General features: G+C 43.5%; 1 protein-coding gene across 1 annotated transcript in view; it reads left to right on the top strand.

Annotated features, from left to right (window-relative positions):
* The window catches only part of LOC108801307 (phosphatidylinositol 4-phosphate 3-kinase C2 domain-containing subunit beta-like), a 136,712-nt gene that overhangs the window by 39,138 nt on the left and 71,567 nt on the right, over positions 1-26,007 (top strand). The window contains exons 4-5 of the mRNA XM_018573243.1: positions 9,962-10,043; positions 12,911-13,017. Of these exons, the coding sequence (XP_018428745.1) occupies positions 9,962-10,043; positions 12,911-13,017 (189 nt within the window). The remainder of the gene's footprint in view (positions 1-9,961; positions 10,044-12,910; positions 13,018-26,007) is intronic.

The following is a 26,007-nucleotide window of genomic DNA, read 5'->3' on the forward strand; positions in this document are numbered from 1 at the left end:
ACCCCCCCCCCCCCCCCCCCTGCTGGCTGAAGCCTCACCCTGTCGGACGAAGCCCCGCCCCAACCCGTTCCCAAGCTAGTGTAAAGGAGGAAGGGAGGAGCTGTTCCTCACTAACTACCTGTCAAAACCCGCATGCATGTAATTAACAGGTAGCGCTGCATCCATGACAGGTTACACAGCGGGAAGGATTTCCCTGCTCTGTAACCTGTTAGATGCCGATCTGAATGGAGAAAAAGCTGTCAGTTTCAGACTTGAAGCTGAGAGCTTTTTCCTCCATAATTCTAGGTGAGGCTCTGCCTCACCTGCCTCCCCTGACCGCTTGTCCCTGCTAGACATGGAGGTAGGAAAAAATATACTTGATAGTTAAACCTTTTTTACTGTGTGAAACGTGCTCAAGGCATTTTCTCTTTTTAATTTTACTAAGGTAGGCATGGTTAGTAACACATGAAAGGGACCATCAAATCTTGGTTCTATCTTTTGAAACCTTTTTTTATCACCATTCAGTTACCAGACTGCAAGGAGTGTGATTCAACATCAGATTTGAGATCTAATATTTTAAATATCAAATCGAGAAAACTTGGGCATGCAACTTAGTGAGAAGTCTATTTAATTCTTCTCCTATGGAAAGAACAGACCCGTCATCAGGGGCCTACCAAACAGTTGCTCACAACTGAAGGGGAAGGGCACATTTCAACACAAGGGGTAAGAGCGTATACCCAAGCATTCAATTTGCAATCTTTGAAAAGGATACAGGACTTTCAATAGATGTTTGGTTGACATTTTCACAAGCTTTTCTGGATTGTGTACCTGACATGCTTCACATCCTTGGCGAAATAGTTGAGCAAAAGTAATAAACCATGGGACTATGTAGTGAAAGGTGTCTGTAGAGACTATTGCTGCTTTGGACAGATGAAGTTGGTCGTGTGATGCCTCAGCTAGATATAAATACAGCGTGTGAGGTATACAAAACTGACCATCTTCATGGGCCCAAAGTCCATCATCTCTGATTTCTCCACTCTGCAATTGCAATTACTTAAAAACACTTAAATCTACTTGATCTGTATTTCCTGGTGAAGAGGCCACCAAAAAGATCTCTGTGGATTCAATACCATGTGCGGCTAGTTTTGCAACTGCCTCCCTAATTTTTTTTATGTGCTATGCATTTTGTGATTGCCATCTCATCGGGGAACCATGGTGTCTCGAGGACCTCTTTTTTTCAATTCAGCATACTTAATGGACTTTCCACTAATTGTCTTAGAATTTCCCACTTCCCTAAAAACTAGAAATAATATATAATTGTTGTAATCATCTTCTTTAGTCCTACAAAATAATAGAAAATAATCAGACAAGAACATGAATACAATTTTAGTACAATCCAAAGAAAACAAATACATAGTGGTCTCGCTGGGACATCACCATGTTCCCCTCCTAGAAATTAGTCAGTGATTAGAAACTAGACATGTGCGATTCTTTTAGTTCCGAATCGAAATTCGGACGAAATTTCGGAGATTCGGATGTATCCGAACTCCAAATTACAGATATAACGAATGCAAACGAATCTGAATTTCCGATTCCAAAATTCATTAGTGGTAGTCTGTACGAATGTTAGTTTCATTTTCGGTTCGTTCTTTCGTTGCAGCAAAGTGACATTTGAGAATGTTTTAATTTTTTTTTACAGTCTGCAGAAGAGGGGAAAAAAAGCACGAGGTTACCCCCAATTGATACCAGACCCTTCAAGTCTGGTAGGAATGTTAGGAGGGACCCCCCCAAGTTAAAAAAAAAGTGCATGGGATTCCCCCCAAAATCCACACCAGGCCCTTTAGGTCTGGTAGGAATTTTAAGGGGGAACCTCAGCCCCCAAAAATGGGGGAACAAACGTGGCCCCACCCTAACATTCCTACCAGGCCCAGCAGGGCAAGAATGGGGGTGTCCGCATGCCGATGGGGACAAGGGCCTCTACCCCACAACCCTAATCTGGTGGTTGTGGGGGTCTGCGGGCATGGGAGCTTATTTGCATTGGGGCACCCCTTTAAGGGGGCAGCCACGGCTCACTCCGCCCATTTGACATTCTCAGCTGCCAAATACAACATAGCATTCGGGCCTGTGAGCCGAGGTGTCACGTACCTTAGTTTGAGCCTGAAGTGACGAGGAAGGCTTTCCCTTGCTGCTCTCATCTGTGCCCCACTGGAGATGGTACAGTAGTTATATAGACAGGGAGGGGCACGAGTGCCTGTGGTTGGTATGATGTGCTGATGCAGACAACAGGACGTCAGAGGCAGCTGGTGGTTGATAGCAGACCAGACGACACTTGTGTGAGAGTCCGAGGCATAGTCAGGGACAAGCCAATTCGGTAACGTGCGGTCAGCGTGGTACAAAAGAAGGCGGCAGAAGCAGAGTCAGGAACAGGCCGGGTCATACAATTGCGAGCAGAATGGTACCAGATCAGAAGGCAGGAGAATGGTCAGGGGCGAGCCGAGGTCACAAGGCAGGCAGCAAGCAGGCAGGGTCAAGAATCAAGCTGGGTCAAGAATCAAGCTGGGTCAAACAGGTATCAGGAGCATAAGATGCCGGTTACAGCTGAAGATCTCTCAGCAAAGTGCAGATGCAGGAGCCATCTTTAAATAGCCCGCCTGGCGCCAAGGAAATGCGTGTGCACGTTTTTGCGTGCGAACGTGCACGCGTAGCGTGCAGCGGTCCGGGCAATAGCTGTACTATGGCTGTTGACTGATGCACCCTGACACGAGGTGTCATAATACTTTTCATTGATACTTTTGGAGGAATTTTCGTTGCAGCAAAGTGACATAAAATGTATTTTTTTTAAAATGTCACTTTGCTGCAACAATAGAAACGAAAACGAAACCACTATTCGTACTGCTAACGAATTTCGTCCGAATCCCGAAACAAACCCAGTTTCAGACCCAAATCCCGAAAAACGAAATAAGGCAAAATCCGAATCAAAACAAAACGCTGGTGTACATGTCTATTAGAAACATCAGAAATAGTTATCAATTAAATATTACTTATACAAAACAAACTCTTTAAACTTTGAGGCCTTTATGGTTAATTTATAAGTGCACTCTGTTGGTACCCAATACTAATGAGCACATATTATTACCACGTGGATATTCTATCGTGGATTTATTATACATTTATATAGCTCTGGCATATACCGCAGTGCTGTACAGAGAACACTGAGCCAGTCACATCACAGTCTCTGTACAGAGGAGCTTACACTCTAATGTCCCCTCCCCCACAGTCACATCACCGTTTCTGTACAGAGGAGCTTAAGCTCTAATGCAGAATGGCACCGCTTGTAGTGGGGCTACAAATCCCAGCAATACATTTATACAGCAATGCAGAACAGTATATGAATTGGACTCTGGACTTAGTGATGCGCTGCACTCCAGTATACACCAAGATGGCGGCGCCCACATGTTCCGGTTCCGCCATCTTGGTGTATACCAAGATATACTCCAAAATGGTGGCATGCGCAGAACACGCTAGCGTCCGATATGGCCACTGCTCGATCTGCAATTTCTTTGTGCAGTTTCGGATTCGGAGGCTCATTTCCTCTAAATCCAAAATAGCATTAAAATTAGTTTCCATTGACGAAACAAATAATAAAAAATTCAATTTTCATTTGTTTCGTCTGAACCAAATTTGTTTGCCCCGCACATGTCTACTACAAACCACAGCAAACCATATAATCTGACTAGTATACAACACATATGCACAAAACATAACATTACACAGGCTGTAAAATCTAAAAAAAAATATAAGAAAAGTAAACAGTCGCCCCAACAACCAATCAGATATTTACATGAACACAATCTGCCCCTATACATGATACATTTCCTTACCAGTGCCAATAAACTTTAAAAACTAAAAATCTCTCATCAGGGGCAGATGTGGGGGGCCCCGGACCGGATCTCAGTGGGTCCCTCGTGCAGCCACAGGGGCAGTAGGTCTGCCCTCCCTGTATATACAGCCCTTCCCCCGCTACCTCTGGGCTCTCGCCTGCGCCGCAGTCAGACTAGGATAGTGATGGCGAATGTTTTTTAACCCGAGTGTCCAAACTGCGACGCAAAATCAATTTATTTATCTCAAAGTGCCAACATTGAAAAAAACTTTAGTATTGTGTTGCAGCTTGGGCCCTCGGGTTTAAAAAATGTTCAGTATCATTGACACTGCCAAACATTTATACACTCATTAAAACACACAAATCACGCGCAATTTGTACACACATGATAAAATCTAAATTTTTGGTTAGAAAAACAGCTTCACACCCCCCAGACAATGTATATTTTTTGAAAGCAGAGGCCCTGTAGAATAAAACATACTAGCTGCAAGTTTTTATGTAGCACGGTATTTGCACAGATGTTTATCAAAATTTAGGATAAAATACACTAAAATTAAATGTAGTGCACAGAAACAGAATATAATGGCACATTTTTTGGTAAAATATAAAATTTGGGGTCACGCCAGGCACATAGATACCAAACATGTCAAGCCTTAAAATTGCGTAAATCTGTGAAACCGCAAAAAACTACAATATCCAAAATTTCCCATAGGCGACGCTTTAAATGCTTTTATGACTCATCAGTTTAGGGCTATTAGTGATTGATGGGCCTAGAATTATTGCTCTCACTCTGACGCTCGCGACGATATATAACATGCTTGTGTTGTATGTTTGTATGTGCGTGGACGTGGGGAGCGGGGGACCTTAACTGCTTGTGATCCGCCCGTTGTGAAAAAATGGACGGACAGCAAACTCACATTGGCGGGTTGCCGTAATTAGTCGGCTTTTTTTCTGCACGCGCGCCCCCCATAGTGCGCGCATGGGCAGAAAAAATATGTCCGTTCTGAGGAGCCGTTACCGGCTGATTGACATACAAACGATCGGCGGCTCTATAGCCGCCAATCGCTTGTATCTTGTGGCTGCGTGCCCCCTCCTAGAATGCCGCCGTTGCATCCCCTCCTTCACCTTCAATCCCGGGATCTGCTATCCCATCTGCGGCCCGCGACCAGCTCGGAAGGGTGTCAGGAGCAAGATGGGAGGGAGATCAGCATCTTCCTCCTTGCTGATCTCCCTCCGTAGTGTGAATGCGGCAATGATGTGTATTATATCACTTCCGCATTCACCTGTCAGTCATCTGGCTGCTATAGCCAGAGAAAAGAAGCTGATGAAGCAGATCTCTGCTTCATCAGCTTCTTTGGGGGTCCCCAGGTGACATTAGGGGTCTCAGAGACCCCTAATGTCTCCATATAGAGGACCTGTCAGTGTGCCTTTGCTATTATATAGGGGGATTGTTATCCCCTATGTGATAGCAATAACAATAAGTGTAAAAAAAAAGTTTTAAAAAAAATGAGTCACATATAAAAAAGTAAAAAAGCCCCCAAAAATCTTTAAAGGAGAACTATGAGGTGAGTGCTTTTCACTCACCTCATAGTTCTAGCCGACCTGTGACAATGAGACTGTCACACGTCGGCTTAGTAGATCGGGAGGTGAGCGAACACGAGCTACAGCTCGCGGTATATTGAGCCTAGGGTGACGGGAGGACGCTAGTTTGTGTCCTCCCGTTACCCTAAGGAGAACTATGGGGAAAAGAATCAGGACCACGCTACTTGCAGCGGCCATCTTTAAAAACCTAATATGCAGTGGAGACCCCCGGGGACAACGGTTGCCCGCACAGCACACTTCAGGTGAGGATCTGAAGTGTGCGGGCCCCGGTTTCCTCCGGTGATGCAGGGGCCCGGCCGCCTCCACTAACTGTAGTGCCGTCGGCCGATACTACTGTAAGGTTCACCGGCCCCTGACACGGCCCGGGCCACTTACAGGAGTATCAGTGGTACCCCCTTGATGGCGGCCCTGTCCATAATCATATCTTTCTAAAGTGTTTTTATGTGTAAATGGGTGCTTGTGGGAGATCTTTAGGCTCAACGCCTAGGAGGTAAAGGGTGACACCTGTGACATTGCTGGGACTTACAGTGCCACTGGAATGGTGAGAGCTATATCTAGAGTTAACAAACCTGCTCCCACTAGTGTAGAATACAAGGGAGGGACAATTTCTTAAATTCATACAGTTCACACGGTCTTAGGGGAAACACAAACTTGACCACATACAGTGATTATAATGCTCACTATCATACAGAATGCTCTGAACTGATCACCAGAATGCAGTCACAAAGCCACACAATCATCTGCCCAGGGCAGCCACGGTCTGTAAAGATAACTCAGTTTTACTTGATACAACAAATTAAAAGAAGAAACAATTAACAGTGCAGGATTTATACAACAAAGGTCTGCTTTGTGAAGCCAGGTTACCTTGCAGCTAGACACCCATATGCCACACAAGTCCAAGTTTGCCATACGCCCCACTGCCAAGGTCCGGTGACCGGTCGAGTCCCCCGCCACCATGGTCAGGCAACAGGCAGAGCATCTACCCAGCAGGATGCGACAGTAAATTCCATAAGCCAGCGGATGTCCCAACACGAAGGCAATGGGCACCAGGGTTCTGCAACGTGAACCCCCTAGCTTGGAAGTTAATGCACGTTTATGAGCAGTAGCGCAGTGCACACGATTTATCAATTCACATATTTGTGAATATGAAGGCTGTAATTTCTTACTGCTGCTATATGAATAACCCCTTAGTGTTTTAGAAAGCAGATCCACGCCACAGGGTTGCTGGGATTTTGCATCCCTGTTTCAATGTATGATTTGTTGTGTGTGTTTTTATATATATATATATATATATATATATATGTATATATAAATATATATATATATATCGTGAGGAAAATAAATATTTGATCATCTGCAGATTTTGTAAGTTTCCCCGCTTACGAAGACATGAAAGGTCTGAAATTTTTATCATAGCTGTATTTTAAATGATAGAAACAGAATATCAACCAAAAATCCAGAAACATGATACAAATGTTATCAATTGAGTTGCAGTTCAGTGGGTAAAATAAGTATTTGATCCCCCACCAACCAACAATAATTCTGGCTCCCACAGACTAACTATGTGGTACACAGATTAGTCCTGTCAATTTAGGTAGGTGCTCCTAACAACAACTCATTATGTATATAAAAGACACCTGTCCACGGAATCTTTTTCTTCCATTCAAACCCCACCACTATGAGCAAGACCAAAGAGCTGTCGAAGAACGTTAGGGACAAGATTGTAGACCTGCATAAGGCTGAAATGGGCTATAAGGCTATCAGCAAGAAGCATGGTGAGAAGGAAACAACTGTTGGAGCGATTATTTGCAAATGGAAGGAATACAAAATAACCATCAATCGCCCTTGTTCTGGAGCTCCATGCAAGATTTTGCCTCATTGGGTAAGGATGATCATGATAAAAGTGAGGGATCAGCCCAGAACCACACAGGAGGAGCTTGTGAATGATCTCAAGGCAGTTGGGACCACAGTCAACAAACATTGGTAACACAATATATCGCCATGTATTGAGATCCTGCAGCGCCCGCAAGGTCCCCCTCCTCAAGAAGGCATGTTGTGGAAATTTTACTAGGATGTGTTTTTAGTGTATTGTAATATTTTGTCATTATGTCTCTCCGTGTCAGGGTTTGCTGCGTCACGCTCAATTGGAGCGTGACCCGGTTTAAATCCCCACTAAGAGTAAACCATTGGAGTAGATATCTTATGCGCGGTGGAGCAGTGTCTTCTTGGCGAATGTATGGACGCACGGCTGGGGCCCCCCGTGCAATGCATGGATTTATTGGCTTGCGTGGATACATTTGTTTGGAATGCACTATATGAAAGGAACATGTGTTTGTTGTCTCTAGTGCGCCTGATCAACCGCTGGAGATAATATGACGTTGTGCCTGTAAATAAGCACGCATGAGAATCATTGTAACGTTATTGGGCATTGCTCACTGAGCAATGCTGGATAAAGTTCACTCCGGTGGTAATAGATTATTGTATTAATGTGTTTTGTTAGCTGGCTATGTTGAAGTGATGGTGGGGTGGTTTCCTGTTCACTTCCTGTCTGCCCCACTTCCTGTCTGCCCCCCTTCCTGTCTCGCTGTTTGAGACATCACTTCCTGTTGGGAGCTATAAAACAATAAACAAATGCCTGTGCTCGGGCTCTCTTAGCATGGATCTTGAAGCAAGCAAGATCCTAACTCTACATGACTTAAAAGAGGTACTGCCAGTCCTCGCACAAAAGAGGGTAATACAACTGTGCTTTTAAGCACGGGGGAAATTCTTTGTGTTTGACATTGTGCGTTGAACCAAGCGAATTTCCATAACAGGCACATCTACATCTAAATGATTCAGAGAAGGATTGGGAGAAAGTGCTGTGGTCAGATGAGACCAAAATTGAGCTCTTTGGGGAATTTATTAATTTAGGGGAATTTATCAAAACTGGAGCAGACAAAATCTGGGGCAGATTTGCACTGCAACCAATCAGCTTCCCTGTCTAATTTTCTGAAGAGATGCTGATTGGTTGCCATGGGCAACTGCCCTAGATTCTGTCTAGTCCAGTTTTGATAAATTCCCCCCACTATGCTTTGGGGCTGTGTCCCTGCTGAAGGTACTTTGCCGCATTGAGGGGCCAATGGACGGGGCCATGTATTGTAAAATCTTGGATGAGAACCTCTTTCCCTCAGCCAGAACACTGAAGATGGGTCTTTCAGCATGAGAATGGCCCAAAACATACCGCCAAGGCAACAAAGCAGTGGCTCAACAAGAAGCACATTAAGGTCATGGAGTGGCCTAGCCAGTCTCCAGACCTTAACCCTATAGAAAATGTATGAAGGGAGCTGAAACTTCCAGGGCTATTCACAAAAGGGTGAAGAGTTTGGAGAAGGCAGGAGAAGTGAACAATCTACGCCAAAATAACTGATTTGGAGAAATTCTCCAATTCAGCTCATTTCTAGTTCAGCTCTGATGTCCTAGATTGTTCACTTCTCCTGCCTTCTCCAAACACTTCACCCTTTTGTGAATAACCCTTTTCAAGTTGCCAAGTGACAACCAAGAAACCTTAAGGATTTAGAGAAGATCTGTAAAGAAGAGTGGACCAAAATCCCTCCTGAGATGTGTGCAAACCTGGTAACCAACCACAAGAAACGTCTTACCTCTGTGCGTGCCAACAAGAGTTTCTCCACAAAGTACTAAGTCATGTTTTGCTTGGGGATCAAATACTGATTTTACTCACTGAACTGCAACTCAATTTATAACATTTGTATCATGTTTCTGGGTTTTTGTTTGAAAATACACCTATCATAAAAATTAGAGACCTTTCATTGCTTTGTAAGTGGGCAAACTTACTACTCTGCAGGGGATCAAATAATTATTTTCCACACTGTGTCAATATGATTATATATATATATACAGGTGAAACTTGAATAATTAGAATATTGTGCAAAAGTTACTTTATTTCACTAATGCAACTTAAAAGGTGAAACTAATATATGAGATAATTAAGTTGCTTTAGTGAAATAAATGAACTTGTGCACGATATTCTAATTATTAAAGTTTCACCTGTGTATATATATAGATATAGATATAGATATATATATCTATATCTATATATATATAAATGCACTGATGCCATTTGTTCCAGACCCAGTACCGATACTTGTCCAAGTACTCACAGATACCAATTACTGATACCTTTTTCTTTAGTGTCATGTGACAGTTTTTCTAAAACAATACAGACTAATGATTTCAGGACAGTGGTGAAGCACCAGGGCCCAGCGCAACTGCTGGGCCCTGAAAATGCATGAAAATGCCAAGTATCTGCACTGATACAGATACTGGTATCTGAACATCCTTAATAAATATACAAACCAGCTGTCATAATTTAGAGTGTCAAGCACATTTGTTTTATATGTATCCAATAACGTAAATGGTTCCATTGGCTCAGTTGAGACATAATTAACACAAGATATTTTTTTATTGACTATACTTCACTTAAATGTTTTCTTCTCTTTACAGTGTGATCTGGTATATACATTCTTCCATCCCTTTGCTCGTGATGAGAAGAACGTTAGCAATACTACACAATCAAGACCTTCGGGTAGAGTTTATAGTTATATAATTAGTGATTTAACAGCATTGACTCTTTAACTATGTCCCTTTCAATTGGAAAAAAATAACTTGATATAACTTTAAGTTGTAACTGTATAACAAATGAATTCCTAAAATTAAAATTGTTTAGGTCCAACACTACTATACATCATTCCCCAACATGGCATTTACTGATGATGCCCTCTTCTCTTTCAAACTTCACGTTTGGAAGCACAGAATGAGATTTAAATATCTTCATTTTGTAAATTAAAAGCGTGTCACAAACTTTTAACAACGCATAGGCAAAATTTGTCCCATCATGCATTGGGTTGGCTATACGCCAAGACTATATTCAAAGTAAAGACAAATTTCCACCAATTTAATTAGATATATATCAGACTAGGCCATTGACTAGAAACTGAAATCAGTTTCCTGGAGATTATACAAATGTATATAACAAATGTATATATTTATCTCCCAAGATTGAAAGACATAATTTGTACTGCAGTTAAAAATTATCTCAAATCAATCTAGATCCTACAAGAACTAAATGGTCTATCTGATTATATATATGCGGCTAATCAATTGCCGACAGAAATATAGAAATGTATACTTGTTGGTTGTCTGAAAGAAGTCAGCAGTCACAGTTCAGAAACAAGGGATGGTCAGATTCTCTTTAGTTTAGTTTCCTTGGACAGCCGTCCTCAGCTTCCGACCTATACCCTTAGAATGTATTTCCTTACTGCCTTTTCTTTGTTGGATCTTCCCCTGCTGGCTCCTGCTACAACCTTTATCCCACCATGGAATGTGGGATTGGTTTGGTCTTCCTCATGCTTATTGACGTGACTAATGACGTCAGATATATCAATTTACCATATACCTCTCCCTCACAATCACCACAAGGGGGGCACTATTGTTCTATGTAAAAGTTTGGATCATTTTATTTAATTTTACTATTTTCTAAAGATCTAGTTGAAAGATAACCTCTGACCTAAACTTTGGACAAACCCATAAATATCGTTGGGAGTGTCATTACGTGACAACTTCTTGTCCGACTGACCGTCTCTTCGTCGATTTACAACCTTAAAAAAATCTAAGCCAGGGCACTTAACATTCTTTCTCCAAATACTTTTAAGGTGAGGTAATTACTTCAAGACACATTGGCTTTTCACACATATAAAAAAAATACAGTGGTGTATACCACCTTAATTCCATGTAATTAAAAATATAAAACCCCCATCTTAATAATACACACAAATATATTTCAATGGGTACACTCAAACAATATATAATGAATATAGTTTGGATACTATAAAAGTACATGTAAAAATATTTACTTGAAATTAGTCAATAAAATAGGCATATAGATGCCGCAGATAATATAATAATATAATAACATTATTGCTAATATCACGGCAATGAATAGTAATGTTACATCAGTCAACTTTTAAATAAGCCCCTCTTCTATTCATTGAGAGAAGATAATTTTTTTTTTTAGACATTCCAGTCTCTTGAACAGACTGGAATGTCTATCACGCAGACAAAATGGCTACCCTGATGCCCATATACAAATCAGTAAAATAATATGTATAGGCCTTTGAAATTGATTCCTTTCTGCCCAATAGTTCTGACAGTCCCTTTGGCCATTGGTCATGGATAATGTAACTCCTGTGCATGCACACAGGAAATACATTGACCCCAGTTTCATATTACGATTCAAAAGGATCCATGGCATGCAATATTACATCCTAAAAATGCGCAAATCCAACATTCTCAACAAAGATTGGTGGATTTCATCCTACTAGCTGCTAAACAAACCATCGCCCACTCCTGGAAGAAACAGTCCATACCCTTCGGGGAATGTAAACAGAGCATGCAGGGATTATTCATTAACAAACAACTATCTAGCATACTCACGGATACTTATGCATAATTCCAGAAAATGTGGTCTCCTTGGTATGCTTTTGAGCTTTCTGACCTGAACCCTGACACATTTCAATTAGCATAACACCTCTGGTGCATATTTGCTGTATGCCCTGGGGTAGCCAGCAGCTCTCACAGCAACATCCAGTCAGATCCGGCTTGCTATACAGCCAGGTTCCCGCCCACCCCTCACCATCTGAGCATGTGGAGAGGACTTGCAGGGCTTTTACAAGCTTCCTGGTTTCCATGGCAACATTCTCCAGGGCTGCTGCACACTTTCTGGGGGAATGGAACACTCTGGATACTGCCTTTTCTTTATCGAATGGTAAGCTGATCAGTATACATTATATACACTAGTTTACGGCCAGGGTACTAGTTTACGGCCAGGGTCTGTTGTGGGTTGGTTCAGCATAGCGCAGGCCAGAACCAACGCATGGCATAGTGCAGACGCACTATGCCATGCGTTGGTTCTGGCCTGCGCTATGCTGAGCGTTGGTTCTGGTCTACGCTCTGCTGTGTGTTGGTTCTGGTTTGCGCTCTACTGGGTGACACAGGACCATGACCAGTGCTGCATAGACCGCCGTCTGAAGGCCGCCGTCCAAATTAATTAAACTTTGTGTGATGGAAATACATTAAACCCAGCACCTGGCTCTATTTGTGTTGAGATGTATACCAAAAAGAAAACATAGCTAGGATGCAGGGAAAAAATGTTCTGCAACAGAGACTTTTCATGTCTCTCCTGCCCAAAACATCTAGCTCCTTTAGCTTTTTTTTTCTTAATCTTTAGCTACGCTTTAAAGTACAAGTTTACATTTTAACAAACAAAATCCCTGGGGAGGTTCCCACAACCCCTCAACAAGGCCCACACACGTCAGTAAAGATTTTTGCTAGGTGTTCTTTGTTTGTTTTTTTTTGTTTTGTTTTGTTCTTTAATAAATCGGTTTGTGTTTTTAGATGCAACCTGGTCTGTACCAGTGGGGACTGTTGGAGGAGAGGTCAAGTTATCCATTGCTTATAAAAATGACCAGTTGTTCATTATGGTGATGCATATTCGGGATCTGGTAAATATTTTGTGTGTGCTTTTTGTAAAAAAAATTTAGGTCCACAAACTTTAATGAAGAATTTAGGTATGCAAGAAGAATTAAAAGGTACAGTTTTATTAGAGTGAGTAGAGGGTTTTTAAAAACAAAATTTCATGTTTAGTGCTTTTTTCCTCCTAATTTAAGATGATGTATTCTACATACATTATAGTCTGAAAAAGCAAATGAGCACACCTTTTACACAATTAACTCCATGACGTCCCATCAAGATTAAATGGTTGATTGGGGTAGTTCCTTTTCTAAATGGATATTTATTTATTTTTTCAAATTTTTATTAAAAAAAAATTTAAGAAATGGAAATTATTTTAACAAACAGTAAAAGAGTGTAAGTTACAAATTCAGAAAATATAACATGCATTTTCTGCAAATAGTCAAAGAAATATAACATACACAATTTCCAGTGTAGACAAACAAAAAAGAAAATACTATATAATCAAACAATTCAACCCAATGTAGAAGACGTATACCACACTATCCAAGGTTTCCAGTGTATATCTAATTTGAGTAAGTTAGAATTTCGAAAAGCTATAATTCTTTAATAATTATAATGTAGATGTACCATTTGTAGAACTTGGTATATATCAGTGGAGTCACAGAATTTCCAGTTTCTCGCCACCATCATTTGAGCTATTAGAAACACATGTGCAACTATTATGCGAAAGGGATGAGGAACATTATCTATTCCCAAATTCCATAAAGCTAAGGCAGGGTCAGGTCGAATCACCACCCCTTTAATCTTAGATATTCTTAAAAAGATTTAGGACCAAAAAGGGGAAGTTTGTTACAAGACCAAGTCCATGTCAGCTAAAATTTATAGAATTTCATAAGATCTTGTTTCAGGAGCTGTGGAGCGGAGCACTTTGATTATGCTGCCATATTGTTTGTGCGGCAGCCAAGCCCCCCTAAATTGATATTTTAAAACGCTCTTGTTTGCCATGTTAGACCGCGCACAATCACAGCAAAATCTAAAGTACTAATCAGAGTGGCTCTCTGTCATGTGGTCACTGTTAACCAATCACAGTAATAAACACTGTGGGGGCTGGTTTTATTATCACTGGCACAAAAAATAATAAAGAACAAAAATGTATACCAATACAGAGCAAGAGAATCATGATTCCTTAGGCACTAATGCGTATTTGTTTACATGGATTTATGACTTGGTTACAATAGACTGCAGATAAAAGGAATTAAATAAATTAAGCTTATGTCACTTTTGACACCTGTTGACAGCAATCTAATCAATCAATTAAACAAGGACCTACCCTAGCAGTGGAAGGATCCTTTAAAGTCAATCTACCCATTCTGACACAGTTTGACAGATTAAAATGACTGCCAACATAGGACACAGGACCACAACAGTCAATTAAAACTGGGATTTGAGGAGCAACTCTGTCAATGAAATCCCAAAAGTGAGTACATCTTCAACCCATTTAGTGGTATTTCTGTTAAACTGAATCACTGGTGCATCTACAGTTGGAGCTGTCATCTATTACATTCCCTTTCAATATGGAAAAGTTTGATTTAAGGACTTAGGGGGGTCAGAACCAGACTCTGCAGGGGTTGGCACCAGTTCACGTTTAGAGCCTCTGCAGGCAGAGTGCCCCTTTAGGCCCCTCTAATTAACTGCTAGGAAGCCCAAAGTGGACGTGGAGATTCCCGTGAAAATAGGGGAGCTTGGTCGCACCTTGCAGGACTGAGGTAGACTCTGATAATGACAACCCTATAACAATATGGGTCCCAGGTTCTGGATTACAGACATCGGTTTACCAGTCCTGCGGTATCTGGGTACAGCCTCCAAAGCTAATGCTGTGGAAACACTGATCCAGATAACCGCTATGGAAAAGCCAGCTCAAGTAGTAATATCACGAGGAATGCTTGCTTTCCACAAAGCAAGGAAAGCTAGCAAAAATATATACTTTTTAGCCAGAGCTGAAGAAAAGGCCCCTTAGGAGACTAGCAAAAATCTGAGACATGCAGAGTAGAGGTGAGATGTATGGGGGCTGACTTACAACTTTTTTTTGAAAGTGTCCTAAGCTCCTAAAGGTGTTAGTATAACCTCACTGTTTATGAATACAGGAATTATCCCAATGTACAAGAAATACAATTTTTTTTGCTGTTCATGGATAGAGTAGTTAAGGATTAGAACCTCTATCAGGTTTTAATTGCTGTTTCTGTTTCTACTGGGTAGAATTACTCTCTTTGTGCTTTTAAACATTGTCATTGAGATAGAAAGTGATGGGAAATCCAAAATTGTTTTGCCTCCAGAAAAGGAACTGCGGTGAAACCTTTTAATAGGGACACTTGTTCTGATGATGGCTGTCTCACTTTAAAAATATATTCATTTACTTCCTGTTGTGTTTCAAAGGCAAAGTGAAAGAGTAAGGAAAGTTCCCCGATAAGACACCTGCAGCAAATAAACTAACATGAGCCGTATGTATTCCTTTCTCTAATTAAAACTAAAAAGCATAGTCTCCGTTATATACATAGTCTCCGTACATACACTTTAATTTACTATACATTTTTCCTGGCTTGAATTTATTTGGACATGTTACTTAATTTTTGTGCTTGATCAGCTTCAGTGGAGTCGAAATATCACATTACGGGTTTATCAGCCCCCTGTGTAATAGCAACAAGTTAAAAAAAAAAAAAAAACCCACACACATATGCACTAGTATGTCAGGTTTGCCTAAGTGTGAAAATTATAATTAGGCTACACATGTTGCATATCGCTGCAGACGCTGTACCCGCAATGAGAGCAATAATTCTAGAGCCATTATATATGGATGATGACCTGTAAAGGGTTTAAAAGCATTATCTATGGAAAATTTGGGGTACAAAAGTTTGTCGCAGTTTCATGGGTCTGCACGGTTTTCTTTTTTTTTTTAATTAGATACTTTTTATTTTTATATATTTTCCTCCAACAAACATCCCACAAAAAGAACATAAAAAAGGAAAAATACATAACAATTCAAACAATACACAAATACATACAGGCTGACATATACAGTAAACACAAAAACAAATACATCTACCACCATATATACAATTTAAAAAAAAATTAGATTGTTATCTAATCACCTAAAAACATATATACCTATAGAGCACAGCTAAAGTACTCCAATTACTGCTTATGCTCTCATAAACTTCCCTCATATGTCTAACTAACAATATTATAGAATAATACACACATTCCTTTGTTGTGTACGGTATTGTATCCATCTAGACCAGCGGTTGCCAACTGGTGGTCCACAAGAACATTTTGGTGGTCTCCAGGCTCCTCTGATGCCGTGCAGGATGGGCCATCATTGAAACGGCATGGAGGCTCCGGGCTGCCTCTCACTGACTCAAGCAGCGGCTGTCGCAAGGAATGCGCAGCTCTCATTACAGTGCGGGCTCTGCAGGAGGCGGGGCATCTCATCAGTACTCGGACTGAGCAGGCTGCAGGACATAGAAAAAGTGAGGAGAAGCCAGGTAATAGTGGCTCAGTGTGGGGGAAGGGAAGGCACGGGGGTGGTTTGGGGCAGTGTTGAAGCTAGGGGGGGCATGTGCCCCGGGTGCCGCCGGCAGATTCAATAGGGGTGAAACAATTAATATTATTACTGGGCCGGGACGGACTGATTCAGTGAATCAGCAGAGAGGATAGAGAACTTTGTCTTCAGGTCCCTCCTTTGCTGATTGACAGCAGGCAATGGGCGGGTACAATAGCCAGCCTGCTATTGGCTATTACAATTTAAAATATCCAATAGCAGGCTGGCTATTGTTACAAGTGTCATATCTCAAAGTGTCAGCTGTCCGTGCTCCTTATGTGTTTAATAATGCCCGCACCAGACGTACACAGAAGTTTTCACTCTCAATGAAAGATGAGAAGGTCCATTATGTGTGAAGGCAAGATTTAAAGCTTTTCTCCTCTCCTCCCCCGTGAACATACAGAACGGACATTCTCTTCTTTCAATGAGAGTGAAAAGTTTATGTACGTCGGGTGAATACATTACAAATAAGGAGCACGGACATCTCACACATTGTAATATATCACCAAAAGCAAACAGTTTCATCAAGTTGAAAAGGAGTAGACACGGAAATTTCTCTGATTACTGCCACACCTGTTCGCAATCAAGAAATCACTTAAATAAGACTTGACTGACAAAGTGAAGTAGACCAACAGATCCTCAAAAGCTACACATCATGCCGAGATCCAAAGAAATCCAGGAAGAAATGAGAATGAAAGTAATTAAGATTTATCAGTCTGGAAAAGGTTAAAAAGCCATTTCTAAAGCTTTGGGACTCCGGGGGGCGTGGCGAGCCGCTGAGTAAGATGGCCGCGGTTTGACAGGGCTCCGCAACACCCGGTCCCCCGAGAGCTACAATAAGCTATTAATCTCACCTTGAGTGACACCGGGACATTGGGCATTACTCCCCGATCTCCTACATCTCCGGTGGCGGCGATATGCGGCAGAGCAGACGGCAGAAGGACGTACGGAAGGCACAGCCCCAGAAACGAGGTACTCCCAAGATGGCGGCCGCACGAGCAGCACCGAAGCAGGCTGCCTCGTCGCCCCTACTATCTGACGCGCACGATTCCTCATCAATGGACAGCCTCCCTATAACCCAGGGTGATGATCAGGTGGACTCCAGAGATGCAGCACTGTTAGAGAAATTTCGTGCCATGCTGCACTCTGAGCTAACAGCGGTCTCTGACAAGCTGAATGAGACCATAACCAGGGAGCTTATGGATCTGGGTGCCCGTACTGACCAGTTGGAAAAAAAGGTGGATGACGTTATAAAGGTGATGGAATCTTATGAGCATGATCTGGACACTGTCAATACTGACCTCATTGCCATTATGGACAAAGTGGAAGATATGGAGAACAGGGCAAGGCGCGGGAACCTCCGCTTTTCGAGGCCCACCTGAATCCGTAGAGGACCTGCAATCTACAATCACGGCCCTCCTGCAAGAGCTCATACCCTTGATGCCAGTAGACAGGCTGGAGTTCGACCGTATACATAGAGCACTAGCCCCAAAACGACCAGATGGACCGCCAAGGGACATAATCGCTAAATTCACGTTTTACCGCACTAAGGAAGCAGTGTTACAAGCGGCTAGGGGCCGGAAGGAACTCACCTTTCAAGGGCACACGTTCCAGATATTTGCTGACCTCTCCCCCACTACTATACAATGTCGCAGTGCTCTGAAGCCATTTTTGGACACGTTGAGAAGCCGCAACATTGCTTATAGGTGGGGATTCCCCTTTAAGCTTTTGTTCGCTTATAAAGGCAAATCTTATGCGATTACAACTCCCGCAGAACTACGACAGGCTCTCCGAGATATTGGGCTCATCAACTCGCCAGAGAAGACGTCAGCGCAACCCACGACTAACCCACGCCGCATGCCCCCGAGCCCTCTGTGGGAAAGAAAACAAAGATCCCAGCCGAATCACTATCAACGCCCAAAAGGGTCGTCAGCTCCCCCTGACCCTACCTGAATGACGACATTCCTGGTTTGCCACTGGTCGGCATTCACCACCCTCCACATAGGGCCTTCTGCCCCCTACACACCGCTGGGTGTTTTGTGTTCACACTGTTCTCACAGCTGCCCTGTTATTTGGGACTGTGCATCACTGTTGGCTTGAACGTTTTCTGCCTACCGGAGTTATCCGTACCAGCCCGCAATTGAAAAGAAATTTGCTTAAAAGCAATATTTTGATTGGACATAGCGTGTCACATACGAGTTATTGAATTATGTTGCTCTCAGGAGGGACTGGGTGACTAGCACTCCCCCCCCCGTGAGACCTGTGAGTGGAAGGATGTGTTTATCCACTCCCCCGCTCACGACGCTTGTCCTTCGGGACAGCTTAACCACTAGCATGTTATTATCATGCTATGTTTGCCTTTCCCTGTATTGGGATTTTGTTATCTCCTGTTGTTTTAACTTTCTTTTCTTCCCTCTTGGTCCATCGGAACTCCAGAAACGAAATCCGCCTCTACATACCAGGTCTACCGTGAGTCCCACCCTCCGTAGGGGTACAAACCTTGCTGGTACAGTGTATTGCCTATCTATAGTTATGAGTCATGGCTGTTAATTTTACTGTATTTTCCCATAACGTCCAAGGTCTGAACTCACCTCACAAGCGAAATAAGGCATTTTCTTACTATTCATCGTGTCACGCTGACATTGTCTGCCTACAGGAAACCAGGTTTTCCACCTCCTCCTGCCCTAAATTTTTGCATAGACACTTCACCTCTTTCTATAGTGCTAATTTTAAGGAGAAAAAGAGAGGAGTGCTTATTGCAATAAGAAAGAATATGCCCTTTGTCTGTGATAGGCAAATTTCAGACCCTACTGGACGTTATGTAATCCTCATAGGGACCCTCTCCCTCTATGATGTGGAACTAACTATAGTGTCTTACTATTGCCCTAATATGCACCAACTGAGATTTTTGTCCCATCTGTTTAAGGTCATCTCACACCATTCTAGAGGGACTCTGCTCCTGGCTGGAGACACAAATCTGGCACCCAGGTTGGTCAGGCCGAGCCTGCTGCATTGGAGAACTCTTCCCTGCTCACTCTACTAGGTGAATAACGCTTGGTGGACGTGTGGAGGGAACTGAACCCTACTGCTAAGAATTACACTTTTTTCTCTAACCCCCATCAATCCTTTTGTAGAATTGACCACGTATTTACCCTGCAACATACGCTGTCTACATTCCTTACTGCACGCATTAAGAGTGTCCCTTGGTCAGACCATGCAGCAAATGCTGTACGCTTCAGTTTGGTAGCTGGAACCCCCATGCGGTACCTGTGGTGTTTAAATGAGAGCTTGTTGACCTCAGCGGACATCCTGCAGCAGGTTGAGTCGCATGCCCGCCAATATTTCACCCTGAATACGGACTCTGTGGGGTCCCCGGTCGTCCTCTGGGAGGCCCATAAAGCCACTATGAGGGCTTTATGCTGCCCTCGAGGAACTTGACGGCCAGCTGAAGGCCAACTTTAATAAACAACTCCTAGCCCGTGTGGCCTCGGTTAAAACTGAGCTGAACCTCTTATTGGACTCCTTCGCTGGTCTAAACATAAAATTTACTCTCGGTCTAACAAACCCGGTGCACCACTGGCTCGTAAGTTGAACTCGCTTCCTCAAGGGCACGCACCAATTAGGTTACGCACCACCCAAGGGACTATAACAGCCAACCCAGATAAAATCCTTGCCCAATTCAGTAACGACCTGGCTAAACTATACTCGTCTTCGGGCTCCTTTTGTAGGTCAAAAGCGGACGCATTATTCAAAGATCTTTCATTCCCTGCGGTGCCACGCAAAGCTCTTGACCGGCTGCATTCACCTATCTCGGAAGAGGAGGTGATGGCCTCCATTAAATCCCTTAAATCATCCAAAGCCCCTGGCCCTGATGGCTTTTCCGCCCTCTATTATAAAAAATTGGCACCCATTTTGGCCCCTAGCCTAACTGCCATGTATAATACACTCCGCGCAGGAGGATCGGTGCATCCGTCCACCTTACTAGCGTACATTTCCATGATCCCTAAACCGGATAAAGACCATTTAGACCCTAACAATTATCGTCCCATATCACTCTTAAACGTGGATGTCTCAATACTCACGAAAATCCTAACTGTTCGAATTAATGCTTTCTTACCGCAGATAATCCACAGGGACCAGGTGGGGTTCATTCCAGCGAGGCAAGCGGGTGATAACATCAGGAAAATTATTCATCTGATACATGTACTTAGGTCCAGGAAAATTCCTGGCATCCTATTGTCCCTCGATATACAGCGGGCATTCGACTCAATCTCTTGGGACTATTTACCTTTCTAACGTGGTTACAAGCTCTCTATACTAACCCCACAGCAAAGGTCAAATATCTGGGGCGGGTTTCCGCGCACTTGTCGCAAATGCGTACCCACAATCCTGGTACCAGGGGTCCTGCCAGGAAGGGGAACCCGTGCCCCCCGCCGCACATGGCCACCCCGAGGAGAGGTAAGCCCCCTAGTACCCTGACAGTACCTTAGAGAACATAAAGGGGTCCCTAACACAGAACTATTTCGCTTCATACAACTACAGCACTGGGCATCCTCAATGAAGGTGAGGGTAGAGGCCCAGAACCCTCCACTTACATGTTTTGAACGTATATGCCTCAGGTCACCGGACGGACCACACTTGGTGTCTACTCTATATTCCCAACTCAACTCCTTAACACATCTAGACAGGCATGCTTACCCTGCTAAATGGTCAAAGGACCTCAATTTGTCCTGGTCAATTGAGGATTGGGAACGGGTATGGGAAAACATCTCCAAGAGTTCACTTAACATAACGAACAGGGAAGTAGCTTATAAAGTTCTCTACAGATGGTATATGGTCCCCACCCGATTAGCCAAAATATATCCATCCTTGTCCAACAGATGTTTTCGGGGGTGTGATATGTTACACACATGGTGGACATGCCCATTTGCCTCACGCTTTTGGACTGACACCAGTAACAGGTGCACTACATAATGATAATAAGCTTATTATCAAGTTTATTTCACAAACACGTTACTAAAGACCCCACGCAGGCCTTGTTACATGACACTATACCGGGCTTACACGTCTCGCACCGCTCTTTAGCACACCAAATTTTCCTAGCAGCCAAACTGACCATAGCAGGCAATTGGAAGAAACAAGCTATCCCCTATAGAGAATTTACACAACGGTTAGATAACATAATGCTAAATGAAAAATAGTCCTGTGTCTTAGCCGACACTAATACTAAATTTCTAATCATCTAGGAACCATGGATTCTGTTTTCTCATCCCAACATGGACATGAATAATCTCACCCTTCTATGACAGGTCCCCGTGTGACCATGTGGTTGGCTTGAGCGGCCTTAAACCGAAACCACTACTCACAGACCCTTTGTAATGCCTACAGGTTGTTAAAGGTGCTACCCTACCCGATGGACCCTCTATCAGACTTTCTTTCTTTCCTTTCTATTCTCCTCTGGTTCTACACTAGATGCCGTTTTATAATGTCTATCACTGCATTTGTGCCTTAAGACTGATGTATACTGTATGCATTGATACTCTGCAATTTGCAATTGTATTACTGTATGTGAACCATTTGTGTTCCTTTGTTTTTACTATTGAAACTCAATAAATATTTTGAAACAAAGCTTTGGGACTCCAGCGAACCACAGTGAGAGCCATTATCCACAAATGGCGAAAACATGGAACAGTGGTGAACCTTCCCAGGAGTGGGCGGCCAACCAAAATTACCCCAAGGGCGCAGCGATGTCTAATCCAAGAGGTCACAAAAGACCTCACAACAACATCCAAAGAACTGCAGGCCTCACTTGCCTCAGTTCAGGTCAGTGTTCATGACTCCACCATAAGAAAGAGACTGGGCAAAAATGGCCTGCATGGCAGAGTTCCAAGACGAAAACCGCTGATGAGCAAAAACAGCATAAAAGCTTGTCTCTATTATGCCAGAAAACATCTTGATGACCCCCAAGACTTTTGGGAAAATACTCTGTGGACTGACGAGACAAAAGTTGAACTTTTTGGAAGGTGTGTGTCCCATTACATGTGGCGTAAGAGTAACACCGCATTTCAGAAAAAGAACATCATTCCAACAGTAAAGTATGGTGGTAGTGTGATGGTCTGGGGCTGTTTTGCTGCTTTAGGATCTGGAAGACTTGCTGTGATAAATGGAACCATGAATTCTGCTGTCTACCAAAAAATCCTGAAGGATAATGTGCGGCCATCTGTTCATGACCTCAAGCTGAAGCGAACTTGGGTTCTGCAGCAGGACAATGATCCAAAACACACCAGGAAGTCCACCTCTGAATGGCTGAAGAAAAACAAAATGAAGACTTTCGAGTGGCCTAGTCAAAGTCCTGACCTGAATCCTATTGAGATGCTGTGGCATGACCTCATAAAGGCGGTTCATGCTCGAAAACCTTCCAATGTGACTGAAATTACCACAATTCTGCAAAGATGAGTGGACCAAAATTCCTGCACAGCACTGTAACAGACTCAAAATTCATATTAGTGGTCCGCGGGATTTAAAATTATGAATTTAGTGGTCCATGAGGTCTGAAAGGTTGGCGAAAGAAAACGTATCCTCCCCTATCCCTCTATATTGATAAGTAGTATGTTAAAACATTACTGTCTGATCTAACTCAGACATCCATTCTCATAGTGATGGAGGGGAGGAAGATATCTGTAAGAGACTCACCGTCTCCCGTCCCGGAATCACGATACGGGACCAGGGCTGCCTCTCTCGGCGCACACGCATGTCGGCTCGTGGCTCCTGGCGCAAGCGCAGGAGCCCTCTTAAGACGCGGCCACACGAATCTTCGGCGTCCTACTGTTTGCAACAGTGAACGCCGAAGATTCACACTCTGCAACCGCAGACCGATTAGACGGACCCCTATTACACCACATTGAAGGAGCCTCGAATGCTCTACCACCAAACACAGGGGGACTGACACCCGGGAGCCAAGCATCACTCAGCCAAAGACCCACTAGGAGTGTCAGCAGCAGCAAGCTTCACAACCGCAAGTATCTGGGACTACTCTCCCATGACCCATAACGTGTGCAATTGCTTAAACTGGATTAGTCAAATCATATATAGGCAACTGTGTGAATATTGACTGTAGATCATTTACTATCACCAAGTAGTGTTGTTCAATGTTAGAACTGGACTCTCTGAGGCAAAACCTTATATACAAATTGCACTAGTACTTGTTTCATATATCATCTGTGAATTGATTCAATTATCCTAGTGGGGAATAGTGGATTAAGCAATAGTGATCAGTACCATACTTCACCACCGGGTGTCTCGCACACAGTTAACCCTGTCACCTCTAGTAACTACAACTTTTGATACCACGGTTCTGAATGATGTGACAGGTCTCACACACTTCTCTAAATCTGATGAGAGAGTAAAAAGCCGAGACCACTTACTGAACAGACCGTGAGGTACACACTCCGCAGTTGAGATCCTAGGCTTGCATTGCATAGTTGTTACAATATCCACTTCCTTGCCACCAGTCGCCTAGCAGTAGATAATGCTCTATGTATAGCCAATTTGATATATGAACTCATCGCTGAGGCATCAAAACTGCTAATATGCATACTCTAGGTCAGCGGTTCTCAACCTGTGGGTCGCGACCCTGTCGGGGGTCGAATGACGATTTGCCAGTAGTCGCCTAGCGGCTCCCGGCCGCCCGGGAGACAAACACTTTCTCCCGGAAAGGTTTACTCTGCTGTTTGTTTGTTTTTCTGACATCGGGGCCACAGGCCGCCGTCAGTCAGAACCAAAAAAAAACCACCATAGGAATGCATAGCTAGACTCCTATTTGCTATTGCACTTTGCAATCGCCAATAGCAAACTAGCTATTGCAAAGTGAAATAGCCGATAGGAATCAGCTATGCATTCCTATGGTGTTTTTTTTTTTATTCTGACGGCGTACACATAGCACTGCCGGCCCCGCCCACCCCAGGAGCTGGTCATATGACTGTGACACACCGCAAGGTCCTCCAGCATAGTAGAGTGTGGAGGGAGGAGTACAGACTGGAGAAGGGGAAGCAAGTATATCTTATCAGGGCTAACTCTCACGGTTTACACTGAACTCTATGGGCTGCTCTGTCAGTGACAGTACTGCGGAGTTTGTACCTCATACGTTATATAGCCACACACTTTAAATCCAATTCTTCTAGTTCCAGCTGCAGAGCCCGGTCCTGTCTTTGCCTATAGTAGTGGTTCTCAACCTGTGGGTCGCTGTGTGATTTCTGCTGTGCTAGGTGAGGGTCCTCCTCAGCCCTCTCCTAGCGCAGCAGTGTCAGTTCTCCCGCCACACTGCCAGATGTCGCTGCAGCAGACATCCCTAAATTTTACCGTTGGTGCTTAACACAACTTGGAAAATGTTACCAAGGGGTCCCGGCCGTAGAAAGGTTGAGAACCACTGCTCTAGGTGTATTATTTAACCACTTGCCGTCCGCCCGTTGTAAAAAAACGGACGGACGGCACTGCAGCATTGGCGGGTTGCAGTCTCCAGATGGCATTTTTTTCTGCTCGTGTGCGCCCCCTAGCGGGCACGCACGGGCAGAAAAGACCCGACCAATACAAACACCCGTTACCGGGTGTTTCACATATAGACGATCGGCGGCTCCATAGCCCGCCGATCGTCTATATGTGAAAAAAGGCCCCCCCCGCCGCCGTTTTTTTGTCCCCCCCCCGAACCCCTCACCTTGAATCCCGGGATCCGCTGCCCCATCTGCGGCCCGGGATCGGCTCGGATGGCGTCAGGAGGAAGAGGACGGGAGATCAGCTCCTTGCTGATCTCCTTCCGGGCTGTGAATGCAGAAGTGATGTGTATTACATTACTTCCGCATTCACCTGTCAGTCATCTGGCTGCTATAGCCAGAGAAAAGAAGCTGATGAAGCAGATCTCTGCTTCATCAGCTTCTTTTGGGGTCCACAGGTGACATTAGGGGTCCTAGAGAGATAAAGAGGACCTGTCAGTGTGCCTTTGCTATTATATAGGGGGATTGTTATCCCCCTATATAATAGCGAAAGTGAAAAAAAAAACCCAAAATGTTTAACTCCCCCCCCTCCACGTTTACGCACCTATAAACGTAAATACGCGCCCGGTGCCCCAGCGCGCAAAAACGACAATTGCGCTACACATGTTACATAACGCCGCGAACGTCGCAGTGAGAGCAATCATTTTAGGGCCATCAATCACTGATAACACTAAACTGATGAGCGGTAACAGCTTTTAAAGCGTCGCCTATGGCCAATTTTGGGTATTATCGTTTTTTGCGGTTTTGCGCGCGCACGCAATTTTAAGGCTTGACATTTTTGGTGTCTTTTTACCCGACGTGACCCCGTCTTTTATATTTTACCAAAAAATTGGGTAATAATAAATGTTTTATCATTTAATATAGGGGAAACTGTTTTT

Source organism: Nanorana parkeri, unplaced genomic scaffold (assembly GCF_000935625.1).
Source record: "Nanorana parkeri isolate BGI_ZX_2015 unplaced genomic scaffold, ASM93562v1 scaffold2298, whole genome shotgun sequence".
In the NCBI taxonomy this organism is placed as follows: Eukaryota; Metazoa; Chordata; class Amphibia; order Anura; family Dicroglossidae; genus Nanorana; species Nanorana parkeri.